This window comes from Bubalus bubalis, chromosome 2 (genome assembly GCF_019923935.1).
Source record: "Bubalus bubalis isolate 160015118507 breed Murrah chromosome 2, NDDB_SH_1, whole genome shotgun sequence".
Taxonomy (NCBI): domain Eukaryota; kingdom Metazoa; phylum Chordata; class Mammalia; order Artiodactyla; family Bovidae; genus Bubalus; species Bubalus bubalis.
This window is the reverse complement of record NC_059158.1, coordinates 108293504-108318828: the sequence shown is the minus strand read 5'-3', so window position 1 is coordinate 108318828 and position 25325 is coordinate 108293504. Positions and strand designations below refer to the sequence as shown.

General features: G+C 37.6%; 1 protein-coding gene across 1 annotated transcript in view; it reads right to left on the bottom strand.

Annotated features, from left to right (window-relative positions):
• LRP1B (LDL receptor related protein 1B) overlaps positions 1–25325 on the bottom strand; it is a 2209913-nt gene that overhangs the window by 645098 nt on the left and 1539490 nt on the right. The window contains exon 33 of the mRNA XM_025261770.3: positions 3372–3512. Within this exon, the coding sequence (XP_025117555.3) occupies positions 3372–3512 (141 nt within the window). The remainder of the gene's footprint in view (positions 1–3371; positions 3513–25325) is intronic.

Here is a 25325-nt window from a genome sequence, read left to right as displayed (position 1 = left end):
ACACCATCCTAATGTCAGATGGTGAAGAGGAACTAAAGAGTCTCTTGAGGGTGAAAGAGGAGAGTGGAAAAAGCTGGCTTAAAACTCAACATTCAAAAAACGAAGATCATGGCATATAGTCCTATCACTTCATGGCAAATAGACTGGGAAACAGTGGAAACACTGACAGACTTAATTTTTTGGGTCCAAAACCAATGTGGATGGTGACTGCAGCTATGAAATTATAACACATTTGCTTTCTTGGAAGAAAAGCTATGGCAAACCTAGGCAACATTAAAAGGCAGAGACATCACTGTTGACAAAGGTCCATATAGTCAAAGCTATGGTTTTTCCAATAGTCATGTACAGATATGAGAGTTGGACCATAAAGGAGGCTGAGCACAAAAGAACTGATGTTTTTCAAACTGTGGTGCTGGAGAAGACACTTGAGAGTCCCTGGGACAGCAAGGAGATCAAACCAGTCAATCCTAAAGGAAATAAACCCTGAATATTCATTAGAGGGACTGATGCTGAAGCTGAAACTCCAATACTGTGGCCACCTGATGCTAAGAGCCGACTCACTGGAAAAGACCCTGATGCTGGGAAAGACTGAGGAGAAGGGGACGGCAGAGAATTAGATGGTTGGATGGCATCTCTGACTCAATGGACATGAATTTGAGCAAACTCCTGGAGACAGTGAAGGACAGGGAAGCCTGGTGTTCTGCAGTACAAAGAGTCACACGTGACTGAGCAACGGAACAACAACATGTGAATGTATATTAATACAATGCCAATCTATAGCAATATGCATTTAGCTATAGATTTTTTTCCAACTACCATTGAACAGTGAAAATCTGACAAGTGATACTTATCTATAAATTTTGAAAAAACAAATGGACAGCAGAGGAAACAAAGGAATTAAAGAAATAAAGAATAATGGATTAGAGAATTATTTATAAAAACAAGAGAAAATACAGAGTTATATATAACCTTGATATCCAAAATGCATGAAGAATGAAGAAAAAGGAACTTCTGGGATTGTGTATTTTAAAACATAATAATAATAGAAATATGCAATAAGATATAATTATTTTTATAAAAAATAAAATTCACTATGCTAATAATGTTGTTCAGTAATAACACATGTTGTATATTATTTGCTTAGTCTCTAAGAGAAAAAGTAAAATAAAAATAATTTTAATAATATCTTTGCCTATTAAACATAAATTTAATGCAGACAATAATAGAGATTTTTTTTTAAGTAATAATTTAGGCTGTGAATATCTAGCACATTAGAAAAAGTGCTTTGGCTTAATATTTTGCAATGATATAGATGTTCAAACTTCATTCCTCAATTCACTAGTGGAACTAGAAAAGTCCACTTGGCTAAGGAGAAGTCTCAGCTCTCCAGTGATCTGTATCAAGAATGATAAATGAAGTAACTAATTGTACTTTGAAATCTGAAGTGGTAGTACTGTTAACACCTTAAGTAGTCCTAAATTGCTCATATTTCATACTAATGAAGCTTTTAAACTACCTGCTATGATTCTGTTAATGGGGTTGTCTTTAATACAGATGCTTTTATCAGCATATTCTTCTGGTAGAAACAGTATTTTAAGTTTAATATTATCATACCATTAATTTCTAAGTGTTAGAGGTCCTGGGCAGTTTGGAAATACTTTCACAGTGCATGGAAGCCCCAACTCTACCTATAGAATTAAATCCTTAAAAGATTAATGGGTCTTGTTAAAATGAACAATGTGAGACAAGCATAATATACTGAATTTTTGTTCCAAGAAACTTCATTGCAACTGTATCTACAAAAAATTGACTATTTTATTAATTTACAATTTTCAACAAAGTATGTGTGTGTTCTTTTGAAGAAGTAAATACATGTTTGTTTAATGTTTGGAGATATAATCTCCCCTTTTCTAATTTGTATTTTACATTTGTTGAATGTTTTCAGATATAATTTCATTCAGTGTAGACTATAAACTTAAATTTATTACAATACTGTAAGTTTTTACACTTAACAAATACATTGTATTGAAATCCATAAAAATGCAATCATATTTTATTTATTGAGTACCAGTATTTTATTTCCAGTTATATGATCTATTCTCCAAGGCTTGAATGTCAGTTAAATCATTTATTTTGATTCAGAATTTTTCTATTAAATAATTCCTAGTGAAAATGCTCATTCATTATTACAGACAATAACAAAAAAGAATCAGAGAATAAATACAGATTTGTGTGTATGAGTTTGGATGTCAGTGTCATCTCAACCATGAATGGATCTCAGTAATCAGATTGTTTTACAAAGTAATTTTTTTTCTTAAAAATATTTTTTTCCTTGATAAAAAAAAATACATTCCGTGCTACTACTGGCAATAAAGGATTCCAGACTAAAATTTGGCCCATACTCTATTCAGAAAAGGCAATCCTGAATCTTGTTTTCATTTTGTCTCTGGATGTACAGGATGATTTTCATTTGGTATCTCCCAATAAATTAATTCTGCCTGCTTGATTGTTGTCACCTGTCTTTAGAATTAGTGAACCCTTTGGTTCACTATTCTTTTTTAGTGTCTTAAAAAAATTTTTTTTTTGGTTCACTTTTCTTATCTATACCCTTATCTGCTTTGGTATACATGCCCAAATCTTTTAGATAAAAATCTTTTTAAGTTTTCTGGATATTTTTTCCTAAGCAGAAAAATATATGAACAAAAGTATTTTCATGGCCGTGATATAAGTAAGACAATAGAATATAGAAGAATATTTTTTTTTCTGGGAAGGTAGTTCTGCTAATGTCATGGATCATGAACCAAAAACTAAGAAAAAACAAGCAGGTGTGGGGCCATACTGCCTGGCATCTCTAATCTAATTGCCATTTGGGCAATGTGACAAGTCCACCTATGTAAACCATCTGTTAGTTCTCTCACTCCATTTCACTGCATACCATTTGGAAAAGGAGAAACAAAAGAGCAAAATGCTTAGAGCCAAACAATGTAGTGCTTTTGGTTATAAAATTCTTGTATCAACATAGTCCATTTGAAGTCCCTTAGTTCATCCATTTTCTGGGCATAATTATACTTTGAATATATTTTGCTGGGATTTTAAAATTATTTTCATATTCTTAAATCAAGAGCTGAATAGACCTCTAAGAAGACCTGACAAATTCAGATTCCTTGAGCAGCTTTGCTAACATTTTGAAAGCTGACTATATACCTTATGTTAAAGTTATTTCTTCTGCAGTATTAAGCAGTATTTGCCTCCCTCCCTCCCCCTTTTTTTTATTAGGAGGAAAATAGGAAACATCAATTGTTGACTTGAGAAAATTATATGAATAATTATGTATTCAAAAGGCAGCACAAATTCATTACAATGTGACTTACCTTGCTGAGTTTCTTTATCATACACTTTCATATGAACAACCCCAGAAGTCTTATTTCTTAGAACGGTGGGGTTTCTTCCATCTCTTTTGCTGCAGGTTCCCAGCTGAGCTAAGTTTTGGTCTGCCCACCACAGTTTCTTATCTATAAAAATTAAAAGATTTTTTTAATGAAAAAGATAATCATCTTATTAAATAATAATAAAGAACTATTAAACTCTAATGCTTTCTGATTTCTTTGGTTAAATTCCCAAAGTCTGTTTCTAAGGGAAATAGCACAATCACCTTTACTTTTAAAAATACTTATCACAGTACGTTCTATTGTTTAAATTTTCCTTCTTTTACTCCAATTAGAGATTATTGACTTTAACTTTTCTTTTTCTTAAAAAATACATGATATAAGTAAAGGTATAGTTCAAATGAATATGGAATACAGATTTTATTATTTACAGTCTAAACCATGATTATAGTAGTATTGTATTGTATCTGTAAATGAACAGTAAAATCCTACAAAATACCTAAACTGTGAAAAAGATTGTTCTCTAAGTTCTATATAAAGCATGTAAGCTTTTAATCACTGGTACTCCACAATATTGGATTCTTCACAGTTATAGTGACTTATTTTTTGTACAGTTCATGCTCATTTCTCCAAAATTTTATAAATGAATACTATTAACTGGTATTGAATGTTTACTTTGTAATAGAGAATATACAATGTGCCTCAGATTAAAATTAGCCAGGTAGCTAGAACTGTAGTCAATTTTTATGCTTGTTATTACAGTATGTCAAACTGCCATATCAAAACTATAGGGATGCTATTATTATTTTCTGAGATTCAAAGAGATTAACTACCTCAGTCAAATTCATATATATGGTCATTCTGTCTCCAAAACTTGAATTCTTTCTAAGAGTCTACTCTTGGTGCATTAAAACATTTAAGGTAATGAAATAATTTTAAATCAAGTTCATAATTTTAAAGGTATTGAACAATCTATTTCAACAAGAATGTTCAACAAGACAATTGAGACTACTATCAATTCCAACCAAGAAGTCTGAGTCAGGTTATTGAACTCAGGGAAGAAAACAATAACAATGCAGTCTTTACCTTCAAGGTACAATTATTCTATCAAATGTCAGGATATTTTAGACTGAACCAAAGCTTCGTTTCAGGTACTACCAAAGGAGTAATAACACAGACATTAATGATAACTATCTTTTTCTAAATCTGATTTTATGCAATGTACAATTCTAAACACTATAGATAAATTCATTTAATCTTCACAATTCCATAAATTAAGTACTACTATTATTAAGTTCAGTTCAGTTCAGTTGCTCAGTCATGTCTGACTATTTGAGACCACATGGACTGCAACACTCCAGGCTTCCCTGTCCTTCACCAACTCCTGGAGCTTGCTCAAACTCATGTCCATGGAGTTGGTGATGCCATCCAGCCATCTCATCCTCTGTTGCCCCCATCTCCTCCTGCCTTCAGTCTTTCCCAGCATTAGGGTCTCTTCCAATGAGGCAGTTCTTTGCATCAGGTGGCCAAAGTATTGGAGTTTCAGCTTCAGCATCAGTCCTTCCAATGAATATTCAGGACTAATTTCCTTGAGGATGGACTGGATGGATCTCTTTGCAGTCCAAGGGACTCTCAAGAGTCCTCTCCAACACCACAGTTCAAAAGCATCAATACTTCAGCGCTCAGCTTTCTTTATAGTTCAACTCTCATATCCATATATGACTACCGGAAAAACCATAGCTTTGACTAGATGGACCTTTTTAAATCATCTTACAGTTAAGAACATTGAGGCAAATAGAGTTTAAGAAGTTTTTTCCAGTATCATGGAGTGAATAACAGCCCCAGCTTATGAATCAAGCACTGATTTTAGAGTCCATGGCTGTTAATCTCATTTCTACAGTGTCTCCTTCCACAGAAGGATAGAGTTCAGTCTTCTTTCTCCTGACATATAATATGGATTTTAGATTATGATGGTGAAGTTGAGTAGCCCATTCACTTAAGTTTTATTAAGCCACTGCCAAGGTAATCAGCAAAGTTTCAGAAAGTAGCTACTCTAAAGTCCTGGCTCCTGGGGGGCAGAAGAGGATGACACAGAGCAGAATGTTTTCATAAGTATGCAACTGTGCCCTTCAAAACACCTACAGACAAGTTTGTAAAAGTCATGAATCACTGCCCTTTTATCTCCTTCACAGCAAATACTGACACCCTTCTGGAGGTCCTCCACCCTTCTGAAGGACTCTGGGAGGCAAACCTCTGCCTGTCTCTGGGAAGAGTTTACAGCTGAGGTTATATCCTAAGCAGCCACCAATCATCCTAGCTTCACATAAAAAATCCTGGGCAAAGAATCATTAGTCTTCTCTCTTACAGAGTTATGGATGAGGAGGCATGCTCCATAGGGCAAGAATATTATTTAATGAATGAACAAACAAATGAAAAAGACAAACAGAAAATATAATAGAAAAGAGAAAAAGTAAAATATCAGTTTGAAAAGTCCAACAGAGAATTTCCTGGAGGTCCAGTGGTAGGACTCTACTTCCAGTGCAGGGGGCATGGGTTTAATCCCCAGTTGGGGAACTAAGATTCCATATGACATGCATCCCAGTCTCCCCCCAAATAAATAAAATGTCCTATAGCCAGTATCATCAGACTGTACTTGCAATGATTAGATTCACTACTTTCATGAAGTTACAGGGGAAAAAAAAAAAAAAGGCTAGTTTTACTTAAAAATGTCCTTAATTGAAAAGTAACAAGCATCAGGTTTGTTCAGTCCAGGCCTCTTTATTATTCTGAGTAACAAAATTGGGAGCCTGTGCATACAGAAAGCACTTTGGGTGCATCAGTTCAGTTCAGTCTCTCAGTCGTGTCTGAGTCTTTGTGACCCCATTAACCACAGCTCGCCAGGCCTCCCTGTTCATCACCAACTGCCAGATTCTACCAAAACCCATGTCTATTGAGTCAGTGATGCCATCCATCCAACCATCTCATGCTCTGTCCCATTCTCCTCCTGCCCTCAATCTTTCCCAGCATCAGGGTCTTTTTAAATGAGTCAGCTCTCCGCATCAGGTGGCCAAAGTATTGGAGTTTCAGCTTCAACATCAGTCCTTCCAATGAACACCCAGGACTGATCTCCTTTAGAATGGACTGATTGGATCTCCTTGCAGTCCAAGGGACTCTCAAGAGCCTTCTCCAACACCACAGTTCAAAAGCATCAATTATTCGGTGCTCAGCTTTCTTCAGAGTCCAACTCTCACATTCATACATGACCACTGGAAAAACCATAGCCTTGACTAGATGGACCTTTTTGACACATAATGTCTCTGCTTTTGAATATGCTATCTAGGTTGGTCATAACTTTCCTTCCAAGGAGTAAGCGTCTTTTAATTTCATGGCTGCAGTCACCATCTGTAGTGATTTGCAGTGACAAAAATAAAGTCAGCTACTGTTTCCACTGTTTTCCCATCTATTTGCCATGAAGTGATGGGACCAGATGTCATGATCTTAGTTTTCTGAATGTTGAGCTTTAAGCCAACTTTTTCACTCTCCTCTTTCACTTTCATAAGAGGCTCTTTATTTCTTCTTCACTTTCTGCCATAAGGGTGGTGTCATCTGCATATCTGAGGTTATTGATATTTCTCCTGGCAATCCTGATTCTAGCTTGTGCTTGTTCCAGCCCAGCATTTCTCATGATGTACTCTGCATATAAGCTAAATAAGCAGGGTGACAATATACAGCCTTGACGTACTCCTTTTCCTATTTGGAACCAGTCTGTTGTTCCATGTTCAGTTCTAACTATGGCTTCCTGACCTCCATATAGGTTTCACAAGAGGCAAGTCAGGTAGTCTGGTATTCCCAGCTATGGAAGAATTTTCCACAGTTTATTGTGATCCACACAGTCAAAGGTTTGGCATAGTCAATAAAGCAGAAATAGATGTTTTTCTGGAACTCTCTTGCTTTTTCCATGATCCAGTGGATATTAGCAATTTGATCTCTGGTTCCTCTGCCTTTTCTAAAACCAGCTTGAACATCTGGAAGTTTGTGGTTCATGTATTGCTGAAGCCTGGCTTGGAGAATTTTGAGCATTACTTTACTAGCATGTGAGATGAGTGCAATTGTGTGGTACTTTGAGAATTCTTTGGCATTTCCTTTCTTTGGGATTGGAGTGAAAACTGACCTTTCCCAGTCCTGTGGCCACTGCTGAGTTTTCCAAATTTGTTGACATATTGAGTGCAGCACTTTCACAGCATCATCTTTCAGGATTTGAAATAGCTCAACTGGAATTCCCTCACTTCCACTAGCTTTGTTCGTAGTGATGCTTCCTAAGGCCCACTTGACTTCACATTCCAGGATATCTGGCTCTAGGTGAGTGTGATTGATCACACGATCGTTATTATCTGGGTCGTGGGTGCATAGTGAACTACAATTGTGTAGAACAAATGTACTTATGAGATAGCTTAAACTGCAGGAAGAATGAGCTACTTTTTTCAAAAGATATCATTTTATCATTGAAAGAATGTCTGACAATCCATGGCTATTCAGAGTTAGATATTTGGCAGAAATTTTTCTAAAAAAAAAAAAAAAGCGGGGGGAGGGAGTGAACAGTGTTTGACTATAACCAACTTTGAGACTTATTATAAAGCTATAGTAATTGAGACAGTGTTGTATTGTTGAAAGAATAAGATCTCTGTCTTTATAGATCCTATGTTCTAGTGAGGGAGATAGACAAGAAATAAACACATAGAAACGGTATACCTAAAATTCCTATAAAGCAACAGCAAATAAATAACCTGACTGAAAATGGGCAAATAAATGAAACATTTCTAAAGAAAACTTGCAAACAAACATCCAAAAGGTTTATGAAAAAATGCTCAACATCATTAATCATAGGGAAAATGCAAATCAAAACCACAGTGAAATACCACGTCACACCTGGCTCTCAAAAAATTACAAAACAAAACAACACAAAAACAAAAAACATAACAATGCTGGCAAGGATGCAAGGATGTGGAGACACTGAAACTCTTGTACACTGTTGCTAGGAATGTAAAACAGTGCAGACACCATTTAAAATGGTATGGAGATTAGTCAAAAAATTAAAAATACACCATGATATGACCTTGGCCACCTGATGAGAAGAGCTGACTCATTGGAAAAAACCCTGATGCTGGGAAAGATTGAAGGCAAAAGGAGAAGAGGGTGGCAGAGGATGAGATGGTTAGATAGCATCACTGACTCAATGGACATGAGTTTGAGCAAACTTTGGGTGATAGTGGAGGACAGGGAAGCCTATGGTGCTGCAGTCCATGGGGTCGCAAAGAGTTGGAAATGACTTAGGGATTTAACAACAACAACAGTGTTCTAGCAATACCATTTCTGGGTATATATACAAAATAACTGAAGTCAAAATCTTGAAGAGATATTAACACTCCAATGTTCACTGCGGCCTTATTCATAAAAGCAAGCATAAATGTATGGAAACAACTTACAAGTCCACCAACAGATGAATGGATGATAAAATCTGGTGTGCATATACAATGGAATATTATTCAGCTTTTAAAAAGGATAATAATCTCATGGGGGATGTTGATAACAGGCAAGGCTACATTTGGGTAGGGATAAGGAGAATATAGGAAATCTCTGTATTTTCTTGTCAATTTTGCTGTGAACCTAAAACTGCTCTAACAAAATAAAGTCTTTTTAAAAATAGAATTTCACCCCATGCAACAAGATGGATGAAATTTGAGGACATAATAGTAAATAAGATTAGCCAGTCACAGAAGGATAAATATTGTATGATTCCACTCATATGAGGTATCTAAAACAGTCAAACTCATAGTAACAGAGTAGACTAGTGGTTGCCAGGAGTGGGGCATGGGGCTGGGGGATGAGATAGTTGCTGTCCAGCAGGTATAAAATGTTTCAGTTACAGAAGATGAATAGATTCTAGAGATCTTTTATACAATATTGTGCCTACAGCTAACAATACTTTATTGTGCACTTAAAAATTTGTTAAGAGGATAGATCTTATGGTAAGGGTTCTTACCACAGTAAAAACGATAAGAAATAACTGAAGACTGTCATGAGTCCTATAAAGAAAATAGGCACAGTTTCATTTTCTGGTTTTCCTATTTTTGTCTGCACATCACTCCACTCTATTTACCCTTCATTGCACAAGTCTAACCCTACGCTCAATGCAATACTTCAGACTAGCACATCCCACATTGACTCTTCTTTCTCATTGATTCCAAAGCCTCTGCAGACAGCATCATATGGTTTTGTATGAAATTGCTGCTTTTTCTTTTCTTTTCGCTTGTACTAATTTTGACTCTTTATCCAGAGATGAAAATCCGAGAATAAGGATCCTGTCTTGTATTTCTTTGTATTCTTCACAGCACTTTGTATTCTTTTGAACTGAGTGTGATGTAGACATTCCCTAAATATCTGTGAAATGACTGGGGAAATAATATCCCTAAAAATATCTCCCATAATAATTTACTTCTTAGAAAACATTTAAATAAAGCCATCTCCTCCACTTCCTCCTCTTAAAATGTTCTCTTTTTAAATATTTTTCTTTTTTTTTTGACAACTCCTCTAATATAAAGGTTTTGACTCTGTAATTATTTAGAATCATATTTCTATCACTTTTTTTCCTTACATTGTTATTCATATAAATACACTAGAATCTTCAGAAATTACCAAAATTCAAAAACTACTTTTTTATGTTGGCAGCAATTATGAATGTCCCTATTTCACTATTATAGGCTGAACTCAGCACCACAAAATTCATGTTAAAATTCTAACTCTCAGTACCTCAGACTGGGACTGTATTTGAACATAAAATCATTAAAGAAGTAATTAGGCTTCCCTGGTGGCTCAGATGGTAAAAGTCTTCCTGTAGTGACAGAGACCTGGGTGCGATCCCTGGGTTGGGAAGATCCCTTGGAAAAGGAAATGGCTACCCACTCCAGTATTCTTGCTTGGGGAATCCCAGGAACAGAAGAGGAGTCTGGTGTGCTACAGTCCATGGGGGTCACAAAGAGTCAGACAGGATTGAGCAATGAACACTTTCACATAATAGGGTGGATCCTAATCCTATATGACACATGTTCTTATAAAAAGAAAATTAGGCCACAGAAACACACAGATGGAAGACTCAAGGAGGAAAGGATAGCCATCCACAAGCCATGGAGAGAGGCCTCAAAAGAAATCAACCATATTGACTCCTGGTTTTCAATCTTCAAGATTCCAGAACAGTGAGACAATGAATTTCCGTCAAGAAATCCAGTCTATGAGACTTTGTTAGGGCAGCCCTAGCAAACAAATATGTTTACTAATAGGGATATAGAAGACACTTATGGAAGAATTAATATAAATATCATAAATGTAAATTGGTTCTACCATACAATCACCAAACTCTGCACCCAAAAGAGAGAGAAATAAAGGAAATAATTTTACTGAGACACAACTGAGCAAATGAGCACTAAGTCCCAAGGCCTTTGCTAGGCACATATAACGGCCTCAATCATTCATAAGTGAGTGGATACAATAAAATGCCTGTCAATAAGCAAAATCTATACCTTAAAAAAAAATCCACAAATACAGCAACAAACATCAAAATAAATAACCCAAAGAGTTGAAATTGCATTTACTGCCTGGAAATTGAAAAGAGGAAGAGGAGTAAAGGAGATTCCTCACTTGTGATTTCAGTAACTAAATTTCACCCTCAGAGCTCCAAAATCTCTTTCATATGCCTAACTGTCCTCTTAATCTTCCACCCATATATGCTACTATATAGCAGGAATTTCTACCTGAATATAAGGAAGTCACTGCAAACTTTACATGACCTATACTTATTTCCCAATAGAATTCTGTATGAATTAATGTTTGTATCCTCTGCTAAATTCATATATTGAAATCTTACTCCCAGGGTGTGGTGCCCTGGGAGGTGATTAGGCTGTAAGGGTGGAGCCCTCATGAGTGGAATTAGTACCCTTATAAAAGACACGCCCCTGAGAGCTCTCTATCCCTTCTGCTGTGAGACAGTAAGACCAGCTGGCTGCCTGTGAAGCAGGAAACACATTTTCAGTTCAGTTCAGTTCAGTTGCTCAGTCGTGTCCGACTCTTTGCGACCCCATGAATCGCAGCACGCCAGGCCTCCATGTCCATCACCATCTCCTGGAGTTCACTCAGACTCAAGTCCATCGAGTCAGTGATGCCATCCAGCCATCTCATCCTCTGTCGTCCCCTTTTCCTCCTGCCCCCAATCCCTCCCAGCATCAGAGTCTTTTCCAATGAGTCAACTCTTTGCATGAGGTGGCCAAAGTACTGGAGTTTCAGCTTCAGCATCATTCCCTCCAAAGAAATCCCAGGGCTGATCTCCTTCAGAATGGACTGGTTGGATTCTCACCAGACACCAAATCTGCTACCACCTTGATCTTGGACTTCTCCACCTCCAGAATATTGAGAAATAAATGTTTGCCACTTAAAGCATCCCAGTCTGTGGCATTTTTTTTTTTTTTTTAACAGCATTCTGAACTAAGACAGCTTCTCACAGTGAACGGTCTCTGACTTTGTCATCTGTGGTAAAAACTAGAGGGCCATCTTTTTTACTCTCCCAGGGTCATGTCTCTTAGGTGTTAGCCCAGTGTTTTATTTCCTCTCCATTCCCACTAGAACTCCTTAGCTCAGGACTCCATTACTTTTCATTCTCCTGAAGACCTTTGCTGAGGAAACACTAGAGTGATCTTTCCAAAATGCAAATCTAAGTATGTCACTCCACCACTTAAAATTCTACAGTGGCTTGCATTCCCCTGCCAAACCACTTAGCATGGCACAAAGGCCATTTGTGATTTGATGCCTACTTAACTTTCCATCACTAGATCTATTACTGCCCACTGTGTACCATGTTCTAGGAATATTGAACTACAGTCAACTTTCAATTTCCTAAGGATAGATTAACCACATTATGAGGGAAAATGGGTGAAAATGGGCCAAAGACAGCTCACCTGTAAAGAAAAAGAAGTAAAAGTGTAGTGGATTAGAGAAATATCTGATATTTCTCTAATAGAGATTAGATAGAGAAATATCAGAATGAGTCCATTATTTATAATTATATAGGAACCATTCCATTTTTACATTGTATCTATCTCAAATAAGGAACGCCCCTTCCACCTGGACAGTCAAAACTGGCTATGTGCATATGCAATCTGTTAGCTGCTTTTTGGTGCAGGAGCAGCTTTCTGCAGTTTGTCTGAAGCTCTGGGCAAAAATCTATTTCCTAGGACAATGATGGTTCTAGAAGTCTCTTTGCTGTGCTTTCTCCCAAGACTTGTTATTATTTATTTTTCTCAAACAGAGAATCTAGAGAGTGGCAATGGAGGTGAGAGGAAAAGCGACACAGAACAGAACCCAGAATTTTGTTCTGAAGCCTTTGTGACCTTGAACTGACAGATATGGTCTTAAAATTCCTTCAATTCATTGTTACATTGAGGTTTGCCTCACTGAGAGCCGAGGGGCAGTCTAGGATTGTAGGGAGAAAAGCCTGAGAATGGCAGGTAATTTAATTTCCAAGTTGATAGCTTGACTGTGTTGCCAGGAACTAGTATTTGTGTGATGATGAAGGAAAGAATGACAGTGAGAGAGAATTTTCTGACAAAAACAAAGAGACCCCAAATAACTGCTTGCTACAACATTTAGAAAACAAAAATGTTTATTTAGTGAAAATATTTTATTTAGTGTTTATTTAGTGAAAAATATTATTCTCATTAAAAAAAGGGAAGAGGAACAACAAGGTCCTCCTATGTAGCACCGAGAACTATATTCAATATCCTATGATAAGCCAAATGGAAAATAATATATTTAATATATATTTCAGCCATATGTATATTCAGTTTTATGTATATATAAAACTGAATCACTTTGCTATATAGCAGAAATTAGCACAATATTATAAAGCAAATAAAAAGAAAATCAGCAGAGGAGAAAGAGGAGCGGGAGAAGAAAGAGATAAAGACCCACTGACCTCATGTAGACACTTTAACATCCTAATGAAATGCATTTGAATTAAATATCCATCTTGTGTCACAGTTCTGTTAGATTGGATCTGAACAATGTTTTATCTGTATTCCCCTGATTTCCATTACCCCAGTAAATAGGATAATACAGAGTTGATATAGTTTTTCAAAACAGTGCTTCCCAAATATCCCAAAGCCCCTTTATGTGTGAGTGTTCAGTTGCAAAATCTGTCCGACTCTCTGCAATCCCAAAGACTGTAGCCTGCCAGGTTCCTCTGTCCATGGGATTTTCCAGGCAAGAATACTAAAGTGGTTGCCATTTCCTTCCCCAGGAGATCTTCTTGACCCAGAGATTGAACCGTGTCTCTCACATCTCCTGCACTGGCAGGCAGATTCTTTACCACTGCACCACCTGGGAATCCCCCAGTGCCAATTACATAAATGGTGTAAATGGATGGTTTTAAGGCTTGTTGAGAGTCACTGTATAGAGTGGGTGAGGGAGTATGGGTTGGGGTCATATAAACATGCTTTGATGCCTGGCCATGACATATTTTGAGTAATTTTGAACAACATACTTGAATCCTTATTATTAGTCTTCTCATCTGTAAAGGGAAAAATTCCACCACACTGTTAAAATATATGAGATAATTAGCCATATGATTTGAATGGTAAATACAATAACTGGTAGCTACATTGAATAAAAGAATGAGTCAACAAAATCTAAAATATATTTGAGTATACTAATTCTAATATACAAGCACTTCATAAAAAATATTTATATCCACTGTCAATAGAATAGTGTATGGAATTTTTTTTTTCACAATTAATGATGAATTGTTGCATTTCTGGGCTTCCCTGATGGCTCAGACAGTAAAGAATCTGCCTGCAATGCAGGAGACCAGAGTTCATTACCTGGTTGGGAAGATCTCCTGGAGTAGGAAATGACAACCCACTCCAGTATTCTTGCCTGGGAAATCCCATGGACATGGGGCTTGGCAGGCCACAGTCCATGAGGTTGCTAAGAGGTGAACACGATTGCAGGACTAACACTAAACAGTTCTATGATTTTACACTACTTCTCTTACGGCTAGCAGAATGTGCCACCTGAAAATGTGTCTCTCTGGCATAAGGATTATTTGGAGCTAATTATTTTAAGAAAAATCGGACATAGGATAAACTCTGAAAACAGAATAGAAATCGCTCTTTTGTAAAGGAAATTTACATTAGAAAGTGGGCCTGTCCCAGGAGGACAGACATCACCAGGGATAATCTTTTCATCTGAGAGATTCATCTGCAAGATGGGACAACCTTCGTTTACTAAACATTTCCTAATTTCATCTTTCCATGAACTGCCTTCCCCTCTTTGAAGCTGCAGACCCCATCTCTTTCTGTAGCTCAGGAAATAAATAGTATATAAAATAATAAATTATATATAAACCTGAATAGTATAGCTATCTTTTGAATCTCATATTTTGGTGGGGTCCAACCATACATAAGCTATTTTTTTTTTCCTCCTGTTAATCTGTCTTTGGGTTTCACCGATAGCTCAGTGGGTAAAGAATCTACCTGCAATGCAGGAGACATAGGAGACACAGGTGTTTGATCCCTGGGTTGGGTAGGTCCCCTGGAGGAGGAAATGCTGACCCATACCAATATTCTTCCTGAAGAATCCCAGGGATAGAGGGCTTGGTGGGCTACAGCCCAAAAGGACTGCAAAGAGTTGGACACCACTGAGCAATTAAGCACACACAGCACAATCTGTCTTTTATTATGAGATATCAGCCAAGAGTCTAGGATGGTGCAAAAAAAATTATTTTCTTTCCCTATCCCACTAGTTAGATTCATTCACATGAATGTGGGTTGAGATTAGTAGTTTAATACCTGAAAGTGGAAAAGAAAAATGCTCATTGCCCGTGCAATCACTCCAAAGTGATTACCAAGTTCAAGTCACATATAAAATGACCTATTAAGTTAGGACAAGTAGAATATTGGGTTTCCCTGGTGGCTCAGATGGTAAAGAATTTTCTTGCAATGTAGGAGCCAGGGTTTGATTCCTGGATGGGGAAGATTCCCCTGGAGAAGGGAATGGCTATTCACTCCAGTATTCTTGCCTGGAGAATGCCATGGAGAGAGGAGTCTGGAGGGCCATAGTCCTCAGGGTTGCAAAGAGTCATGATAGATTGACTAACACAAGTAGAATATTAGAACTTCAATTTGTATCTGTAAGTGCTGTAAACAAGGGAGATTAACAGTGTTCAAAGACAACAATGTAATTCTTTGTTTGACTTTTACATATACATTGTTTAGGAGAAATGTTTAAGAGAATCATTTCCCCTTCATTAAGGTATTTAGTTTAAGCAAGGTCTACAATGGCAACCCACTCCGGTACTCTTGCCTGGAAAATCCCATGGATGGAGGAGCCTGGTAGGCTGCAGTCCATGGGCTCACTAAGAGTCAGACACAACTGAGTGACTTCACTTTCACTTTTCACTTTCATGCATTGGAGAAGGAAATCGCAACCCACTCCAGTGTTCTTGCCTGGAGAATCCCAGGGATGGGGGAGCCTGGTGGGCTGCCATCTATGGGGTCGCACAGAGTCAGACACGACTGAAGTGACTTAGCAGCAGCACAGAGGGTTAAGTTAGATAATGACCTCTATGTTGGACTGAGTTGTGTCTTCCCCCAAATCCAGACATTGAAGTCCTAACCCTCAATGTGACTGTATCTGGAATTGGGTCTTCAGAGAGGTAACTAAGGTTACATGAGGTCATAACAGTGGTACCCCAGTCCATATATGACTCATGTCATTACAAGAAGATATCAGGGATGTGGGCACAGAGGAAAGACAAGGGGAGGGTGTGGTGAGAAGGTGGATATCTGTAAGCCAAGGAAGCCTGAGGAGAAACCAAACCTTCTGACACATTGATCTCTTCCAGCCTCTGGAAAGGAGCAAATAAATTTCTATTGTTTAAGCCATCTGGTCTAGTATTTGGTATGGCAGCCCTCACTGACATATATCTGCTAATTTATTTGGAACAGAATACAGTCCTGGGAAAGTTATTTAAAAGTCTGAGATTTTGAGTTCACGCTGAGATATACAATAGGAACCACTGAGAGAAAACTCACTCTATATTCAAGCAGACCTGTACATTACCTCTAAAATATACTCCAATTACCTACTTCCAAATTACATAGTTCCAAGATCTCCACTGCTTCCACTTCCACTGATACCACACTAGTCCAAGAGGTCACAGAATCTCACCTGAACTCCTATACCAGATAAGGTTCACCAGCATCCGTTCTTTTCCTCTCCTATAGCCCAGTCTTCACACAGCTTTGGGCGATCATTTTATTAATAAAACACAAACCAGGATTTAAACTCCTGTTTAACTCTTCAGTTGACTACTGAAGTTTTCAGTCTTTATCAGATAAGTCCCTGAGAATCTTGTCAACCTTGACCCTCCTCTCCTGTGGAATGAAGCTCCTGTTACTCCAGTCAAGTTAGCCAGAACCTGACAAGCACTTTCTGATCTTAAAGAGTTTTTACTTGCTATTTTCTCTGCTCAGAAAACTCTTCCTTAGACATCTTCACAAGGCTAGATTTTGCTTGCCATTCAAGTGTAAGCTCAAATAGCACCTCCCTGGCAAGGATTCATGGAAACTCTTATTTTCACACCATTTTTCCCTACCTGACATTTTCACAAATGTTTATGCATTTACTGTCTATGTCAGCTAAGTGCAAGTTCACGAATATAAGGACTGAAGCTACCTTTTTGCACCCCTGTGTCTCTATGTTGAAAATATATAATCTAGATATATAACAATTAATAAATTCTCACTATTCTAATAAAAATCTAGTTCTAGAAATAACTGGGGCTGATAAAAGAAATATCCCCAAGTCTGTCATGCTGATGATTAGAACAAACTTTGGGTAAGAGGGCTGTGTGTGAATGAGAGAAAGAGGCAAAGAACTGAAAAAATGGCCACTTAGAATTATTATCACCTGGAGCCTAAGCAGTTATATAGATTTTTCTTTTTTCTTTTGTTTTGATATCCCTGAATAAATGGGACACTGGAAAACAGTTTTTTACTTTTTCTTTGAGTAGCAATGGTGTCTCAAACTCCTGATGTTCAGTTTCATCAGTGAACCTGGAAGCAGCAAGTGTGACCTTTTTTGCTGCTCCTCCCATGGCAGTCATGGTCAATGGGGACATTTCTCAGGTTGAGTGCCAGCTCTATACTAAGCCATGAGGCATGACTACAAGAGGGAATGTCTAAAGGTCAGTAATCGTCCTCAGCAAGTAGTTCTAGGTTCCTTTAAGAGATTGCAAACAGTAGGAAGATAAATGTAAAATCAGAGGAATCACAAGTCAGTTCTCCACAGAAAAATTGAAAGAGTAGCACTGACATATAGATAGCTAATGGGAAGCTGCTGTATGGCACAGGGAGCTTAGCTCACTGCTCTGTGATAATCTAGAGTGGTGGGATGTGGGAGCGGGAGTGAACTCAAGAAGAAGGGGATATATATAGACATGTAGCTGATTCATGTTATACAGCAGAAACTAACACAATGCTGTAAAGCAATTATACTCCAGTTAAAAAAAATAAATAAAAGGAGAGGATGGGATGATTTGAGAGAATAGCACTGAAACATGTATATTACCATATGTGAAATAGATCACCAGTCCAAGCTGATGCATGAAACAGGGCACTCAAAGCTGGTACACTGGGACAACCCAGAGGGATGGGATGGGGAGGGAGGCAGGAGGGGGGTTTGGGATGGGGGACACATGTACACCTGTGGCTGATTCATGTCAATGTATGGCAAAAACCACCACAATATTGTAAAGTAATAAGCCTCCAATTAAAATAAATAAATTAATTAAATTTTTAAAAAATAAAGGATTTTTAAAAAATCAAAGTAAGTAGATAGCTTTGTAGTAGTGCAAGCAGCTGCTTGCACTTTCTACACTCTCTGAGGATGGCTAGGGAAGGTGGAGATGGCGCGAAGGAAGTGGACAGCTGAGAACTGGAATCTGGGAAACAGTGGTGGAGTTGTGCAGAGTTCCCTTTCCTCGAAGTGAACCACAATTTCATTTTTAAGGTGGAACATCTAGGAGACTCAGCTGTGATTTTACCTAGCACTCCACAGGCCAGTGACAATCTATTGTCACCCCACCAAACTAGTTCAAGAAAACAACCTATGAGCGCAAATGTAGAGAAAATAGTCAAGGAAAACAAGATCTTCATATAATTCCTTTACAGTGTGGTTAAAGGCCTTAAATTAGAGAAGGAAGAGAACCAGCAGAACTTTTCAGAAAATCCAGCAACTTTAATGTAAAGAAGTTTGGAACTAACAAATAAATAAACACACAGAGAATGAATATGAAAAAAGTATGTGTTTAAAAAATGCCTTCAGGAATATCAGTGCATGTGGGTTTGAATCACTTGATACAGGGTCATGCAATGATCTTCAAATTGATTTTCTGAATGACACTCTTTCCAAACAAAAATTAAATGAAGAAAAAACAAAACTCTAGTTCCAAATAGGAAAAGGAGTATGTCAAGGCTGTATTTAACTTATAGGCATAGTACATCATGAAAAACGCTGGGCTGGAAAAAGCACAAGCTGGAATCAAGATTGCTGGGAGAAATATCAATAACCTCAGATATGCAGATGACACCACCCTTATGGCAGAAACTGAAGAGGAACTAAAAAGCCTCTTGATGAAAGTGAAAGTGGAGAGTGAAAAAGTTGGCTTAAAGCTCAACATTCAGAAAACGAAGATCATGGCATCCGGTCCCATCTCTTCATGGGAAATAGATGGGGAAACAGTGGAAACAGTGTCAGACTTTATTTTTTGGGGCTCCAAAATCACTACAGATGGTGACTGCAGCCATGAAATTAAAAGACGCTTACTCCTTGGAAGGAAAGTTATGACCAACCTAGATAGCATATTCAAAAGCAGAGACATTACTTTGCCAACAAAGGTCTGTCTAGTCAAGGCTATGGTTTTTCCTGTGGTCATGTATGGATGTGAGAGTTGGACTGTGAAGAAAGCCGAGCACCGAAGAATTGATGCTTTTGAAGTGTGGTGTTGGAGAAGACTCTTGAGAATCCCTTGGACTGCAAGGAGATCCAACCAGTCCATTCTAAAGGAGATCAGCCCTGGGTGTTCTTTGGAAGGAATGATGCTAAAGCTGAAACTCCAGTACTTTGGCCACCTCATGTGAAGAGTTGACTCATTGGAAAAGACTCTGATGCTGGGAGGGACTGGGGGCAAGAGGAGAAGGGGACGACAGAGGTTGAGATGGCTGGATGGCATCACCGACTTGATGGACGTGAGTTTGAGTGAACTCCAGGAGTTGGTGATGGACAGGGAGGCCTGGCGTGCTGCAATTTATGGGGTCGCAAAGAGTCGGACACAACTGAACAACTGAACTGAACTGAACTGAATGAAGTAGGTTCATGAGAAAGAAGACTTTCTTCAGAACTTAAAACTAGTTATCACGTATAGATAAAAGAGGAGCTTGTCTTAGTCACAGTTGTTAACAAAGAAGTAGAGAAGCTGCAGCCAGCTGTTGCTCTGAGATGCAGTCAACTAAAATGCAGTCTAAAAATGCAGTCTAAAAATCTAAGCTTTACTCAGTTGATAGACCACTAAGGGTTAGATGAGAAATTGCTACACTATAAGGGGGCTTCCCAGGTGGTTCAGCCAGTAAAGAATTTGTCTGCAATGCAGGTGACTGGGGTTTGATCCCTGGGTTGGGAAGATACCCTGGCAAAGGGAATGGCGACCCACGCCAGTATTCTTGCCTGGAGAATTTCATGGACAGAGGAGCCTGGTGGGCTACAGTGCATGGAGTTAGTTGCAAAGCATTGCACATGATTGAGCAACTAACACTTTCACATATACACTTTTATCCCCCTATAACTTCTACTCATTTGGAAATGCAGTTGAAGGGGCCATAGTGGACCATGATCACTTAGAACCAACTATCCATTAACTTCACTGCTGAAGTCCCTAGAACTGATTTGTACCAGTTTGACCTTCCAAGCCAGTCTGTATGACAGGCATTCTATCAATCCAGGATATTTTGTTAAATTTTTTTGTTTCATTTGGAATACATGTATTTTTGTAATAGATATTTCTTCCCTACTTGAGACAGAATGAAAATCTGTTTCTGGTAACTAGATTCTAGGTAGAATACTACCCAGGAAGTATTAATCTCAGTAGACACTGTCATAAATATATCCTTATTATTATGCTCATGTCTTGGTTTTCAGTTTTGTGGGAAAAAAAATCTATCATTTTAAATATGTAAATATATAGTATATAAATAATTTATAAAGTGTATAAACATTAAAATGATATAGGGACTTCCCTGGTGGTTCAGTGGCTAAACCTCCTGCTCCCAATTCAGGAAGACCAAGCTCAATCCCTGGTCATGGGACTCGAACCCACATGACTCAACTAAGACCTGGTGCAGCCAAATACATAAGCTACTAAAAAATGATATTTTATTGACCTAAAAATCAATGTTTATGACAAATTAAAACTGAAAAAAGTTTATGTATAATTTGTAAAAAAGATCATAAATTTTAACTTTCTAAATAAAGTTTTAAAATACAGTTTGCTAACAAATATTACTGATATCTTTAAATGATCCTATTCTGCTCATTTTTAAATTATTCAGCATTAATGTTAAATTTTTACTTCAATTAATTTAAATCATTTTTACAGTGTGCTTCTTGAGCAATGTTTTCTTCTTTTAATATCATTTGAGATTCAGTGAACTAGTATTTCATTCTGGTTTGAACACACTGTATATTTAAAAGGTTCCAATATTTCAAAAATTGCTTCAAATGGTTGTTCTATCCTGGATAATTTATTGCTCTGTCTTTATTATTAAAATATGAATGTTGTTGTTGTAGTTACTATCCAACTCTTGACACTGCCAAATAATTAATATTGTAAAATTTACTGACTAGAAATATATATATGTGGGTGTAAACATAAATATATTACTGGGAAAAGGTTAAAAACTAAATACTGTCAAAAATAAATGATCTTTCATGCTCCCATTTGCCATGATCCTGTCTTTCCCAAATAATTTAATATGATATATCTATTTATTTGAAAATAAAGCACATAAAACCTCTACATTATAGCATATTTCAGAGGGAAGCATTGCCCATTTAGATAACATTACCAAAATATTATGTCATTGCAACTCAAGACTTTCAATTGAATTGGATGGGATAGCTGCCAGTTGGAGCAATATTCTTGAATCAGAAAATAAAAATAAAATTGTGGTTTGTAAAATAAGCATCATCTTATAATCCTTTACTTTGTAACTCATTAAATTTTGTAACATTAAATCATATGTTTTAACTGTGACTCATAAACAAAAAGGCATGTTCTTTTTATAACGAATCTCAGGATGAGCATCCCTATGCAATCACTTCATTGTGCTCTCATTTTCATACCTGGAAATCCACAAGATAATGACTTGGTGTACTAGAACTAAATCACAATATAATATTCCTGAATAAAGAATGCAACTGTGAATTTGCTAATGCATGTAGCTCTCTTTGGGGCTTTCTCAGTGGCTCAATGACAAAGAAACGGCCAGCCAATGCAGGAGATGTAGGAGACACAAGTTCGGTCCCTGGGTTGGGAAAATCCCCTGGAAGAGGAAATGGCAACCCACTCCAGTATTCTTGCTTAGAAAATCCCATGGACAGAGAAACCTGGTGAGCTGCAGTCCATGGGGTTGCAAAAGAGTCAGACATTGCTTAGCAGCTGAGCACAGCACAACACAGTTCTCATTAAATTGGGGATTTAAAGTAAAATGGTAAGCTTATTGATACAAGACTTTTTAAGAAGAAAGAGTGGTAAGATGAACTGGAAATGTGATTTTTGTCATTCTACACCAAGTATTTTCCAGTTCTGGTTAGGTTTCTCACAACTAGAATTCCCTATGAAAAATATAGGTGGCAAAATATCATAACAGAAAAAAAAATACACGAATGCTTAGATTTAACTTACATGGAAATAAATTGGAGGTATATTGAGTATTTCAAAAAAGAAAAACATGTTTCAAGGTGGGGGGGGGATGTCTAGATAAATTTTCAAGTGGTAGCTTATGGTTATATAATTTTGAAATTTTTCTGACAGCATATGTTATGGCTGTGTTCTATAACTGTGTAACTTTTATGTATTCTATTGTTCATCAAATAGGAATATAAGTATTTCAACTTAATAAGTATCCATAATTTTGGATAAGGTAATATTACAGATGATGAAGTGAGATTCATTTTTTTAAAAACCAAAAATATTCTTCCAAAGTGAAATCTTAGTAGTCCTTAATATGGCACAAATATTATTCATGTCTCATTATTCCAGTGAGCCAAGAGTTCTCTTGCAAAGCTCTTAATCTCTATTCCAAGGTAACAGGATCTTTTTCCCTCCCATACATAATCTCACTGTGAGTCAATTCAACACAAAATAGTCTCATCATCTGCCTTTTGAGTACTGCTCATCTGTGATAAATCAGTATACATATATACACCAATTATACTTACAATTTAAAAACCTAAAATCATGAGATTTTTCTAAAGGTGTACATGTTTTATGGTTTCTTTTTAAAGATATTCCTTGAATGGTTATAATTTCAATATGGAACACTAAAAAATAAAATTAAATTGATATAGATATTTATTTCAACTTCTACTGATAAATGATTATGAAAAGGAAAAAAACTAGAAATTTGTATGTTGATATTCAAGTACAATTTTTTTTTTTAATTTGCCTACATCTAGGTACATCAGTTCAGTTCAGTTCAGTCACTCAGTCATGTTCGACCTTTTGCAACCCCATGAACCGTATCATGGCAGGCCTCCCTGTCCATCACCATCTCTGGGAGTCCACCAAAACCCATGTCCATTGAGTCAGTGACACCATCCAACCATCTCATCCTCTGTCATCTCCTTCTCCTCCTGCCCTCAGTCTTTCCCAGCATCAGGGTCTTTTCAAATGAGTCAGCTCTTTGCATCAGGTGGCCAAAGTATTGGAGTTTCAGCTTCAAAATCAGTCCTACCAATGAACACCCAGGACTCATCTCCTTTAGGATGGACTGGTTGGATCTCCTTTCAGTCCAAGGGACTCTCAAGAGTCTTCTCCAACTCCACAGTTCAAAAGCATCAATTATTCAGCACTCAGCTTTCTATATAGTCCAACTCTGACATCCATACATGACCACTGGAAAAACCATAACCTTGACTAGACGGACCTTTGTTGGCAAAGTAATGTCTCTGCTTTTCAATATGCTGTCTAGCTTGGTCATAACTTTCCTTCCAAGGAGCAAATATCTTTTAATTTCATGGCTTCAGTCACCATCTGCAGTGATTTTGGAGCCCAGAAAAATAAAGTCAGCCACTGTTCCTACTGTTTCCCCATCTATTTCCCATGAAGTGATGGGACCGGATGCCATGATCTTCGTTTTCTGAATGCTGAGCTTTAAGCCAACTTTTTCACTCTCCACGTTCACTTTCATCAAGAGGCTCTTTATTTCTTCTTCACTTTCTGCCATAAGGGTGGTGTCATCTGCATATCTGAGGTTACTGATATTTCTCCCAGCAATCCTGATTCTAGCTTGTGTTTCCTCCAGCCCAATGTACTCTGCATATAAGTTAAATAAGCAGGGTGACAATATACAGCCTTGACATACTCCTTTTCCTATTTGGAACCAGTCTGTTGTTCCATGTCCAGTTCTAACTTTTGCTTCCTGACCTGCATATAGGTTTCTCAAGAGGCAGGTTAGGTGGTCTGGTATTCCCATCTCTTTCAGAATTTTCCACAGTTTATTGTGGTCCACACAGTCAAAGGCTTTGGTATAATCAATAAAGCAGAAATTGATGCTTTTCTGGAACTCTATTGCTTTTTCGATGATCCAGTGGATGTTGGTGATTTGATCTCTGGTTCCTCTGCCTTTTCTAAAACCAGCTTAAACACCTGCAAGTTTATGGTTCACGTGTTGCTGAAGCCTGGCTTGGAGAATTTTGAGCATTACTTTACTAGCATGTGAGACGAGTGCAGTTTACGGTAGTTTGAGCATTCTTTGGCATTGCCTTTCTTTATGACTTTTCAAAATCTTCTATGATCAGATGCCTTCCCTCAAAGTCTAATTTGGATTGAACCAAACTGTCAAATACAGTGATCCTCCCTTATCTGAGGGCTCCCTGGTGGCTCAGATGGTAAAGAATCTGCCTGCAATGCAGGAGATTCAGATTCTACCTCAGAGTGGGGAAGATCCCCTGGAGAAGGAAATGGCAACCCACTCTAGTATTTTTGCCTGGAGAATACCATGGACATAGGAGCCTGGTGGGCTATAGCCCACTGGGTCACAAAATTGGACATGACTGAGCAACTAACACTTTCACTTGCTTTCCCTTAACTGAGCTTTCAATGTCCATGGTTTTAGTTACCTAAGTTCAACCAAGATCTGAAACTATTATATGAAAAATTCAAGAAATAAAGAGTTCTTAATTTTTAAATTGCACACTGGACTGAGCAGCATGATGAAATCCTGCGCAGTACTACTCCATCTTGGCTGGAGAGCCTAACTGTCAACATCTTTTTCATGACATCCATTTTGTCATGGCTCAGTGATCCAGGGTTATCCTAGGTAGATGATCCTCCTGCTGGATAGTCAGAAGGTCAATAATAGCTTAGTGCTATCTCATACCACCTATCCATTCACGTCACCTCATCTCATCACACAGTCACTTTATCATCTCACAGTGAAATGGAAGAGGACCCTATGGTCCTTGCCCCCCTCATGCTCTCGCTCTGTAGAAAAACTTTAGCTAAAGCATAATCAGAGAAGTAAGAAAATGCTGAAGCAAATGAAATCTGTCAAATAG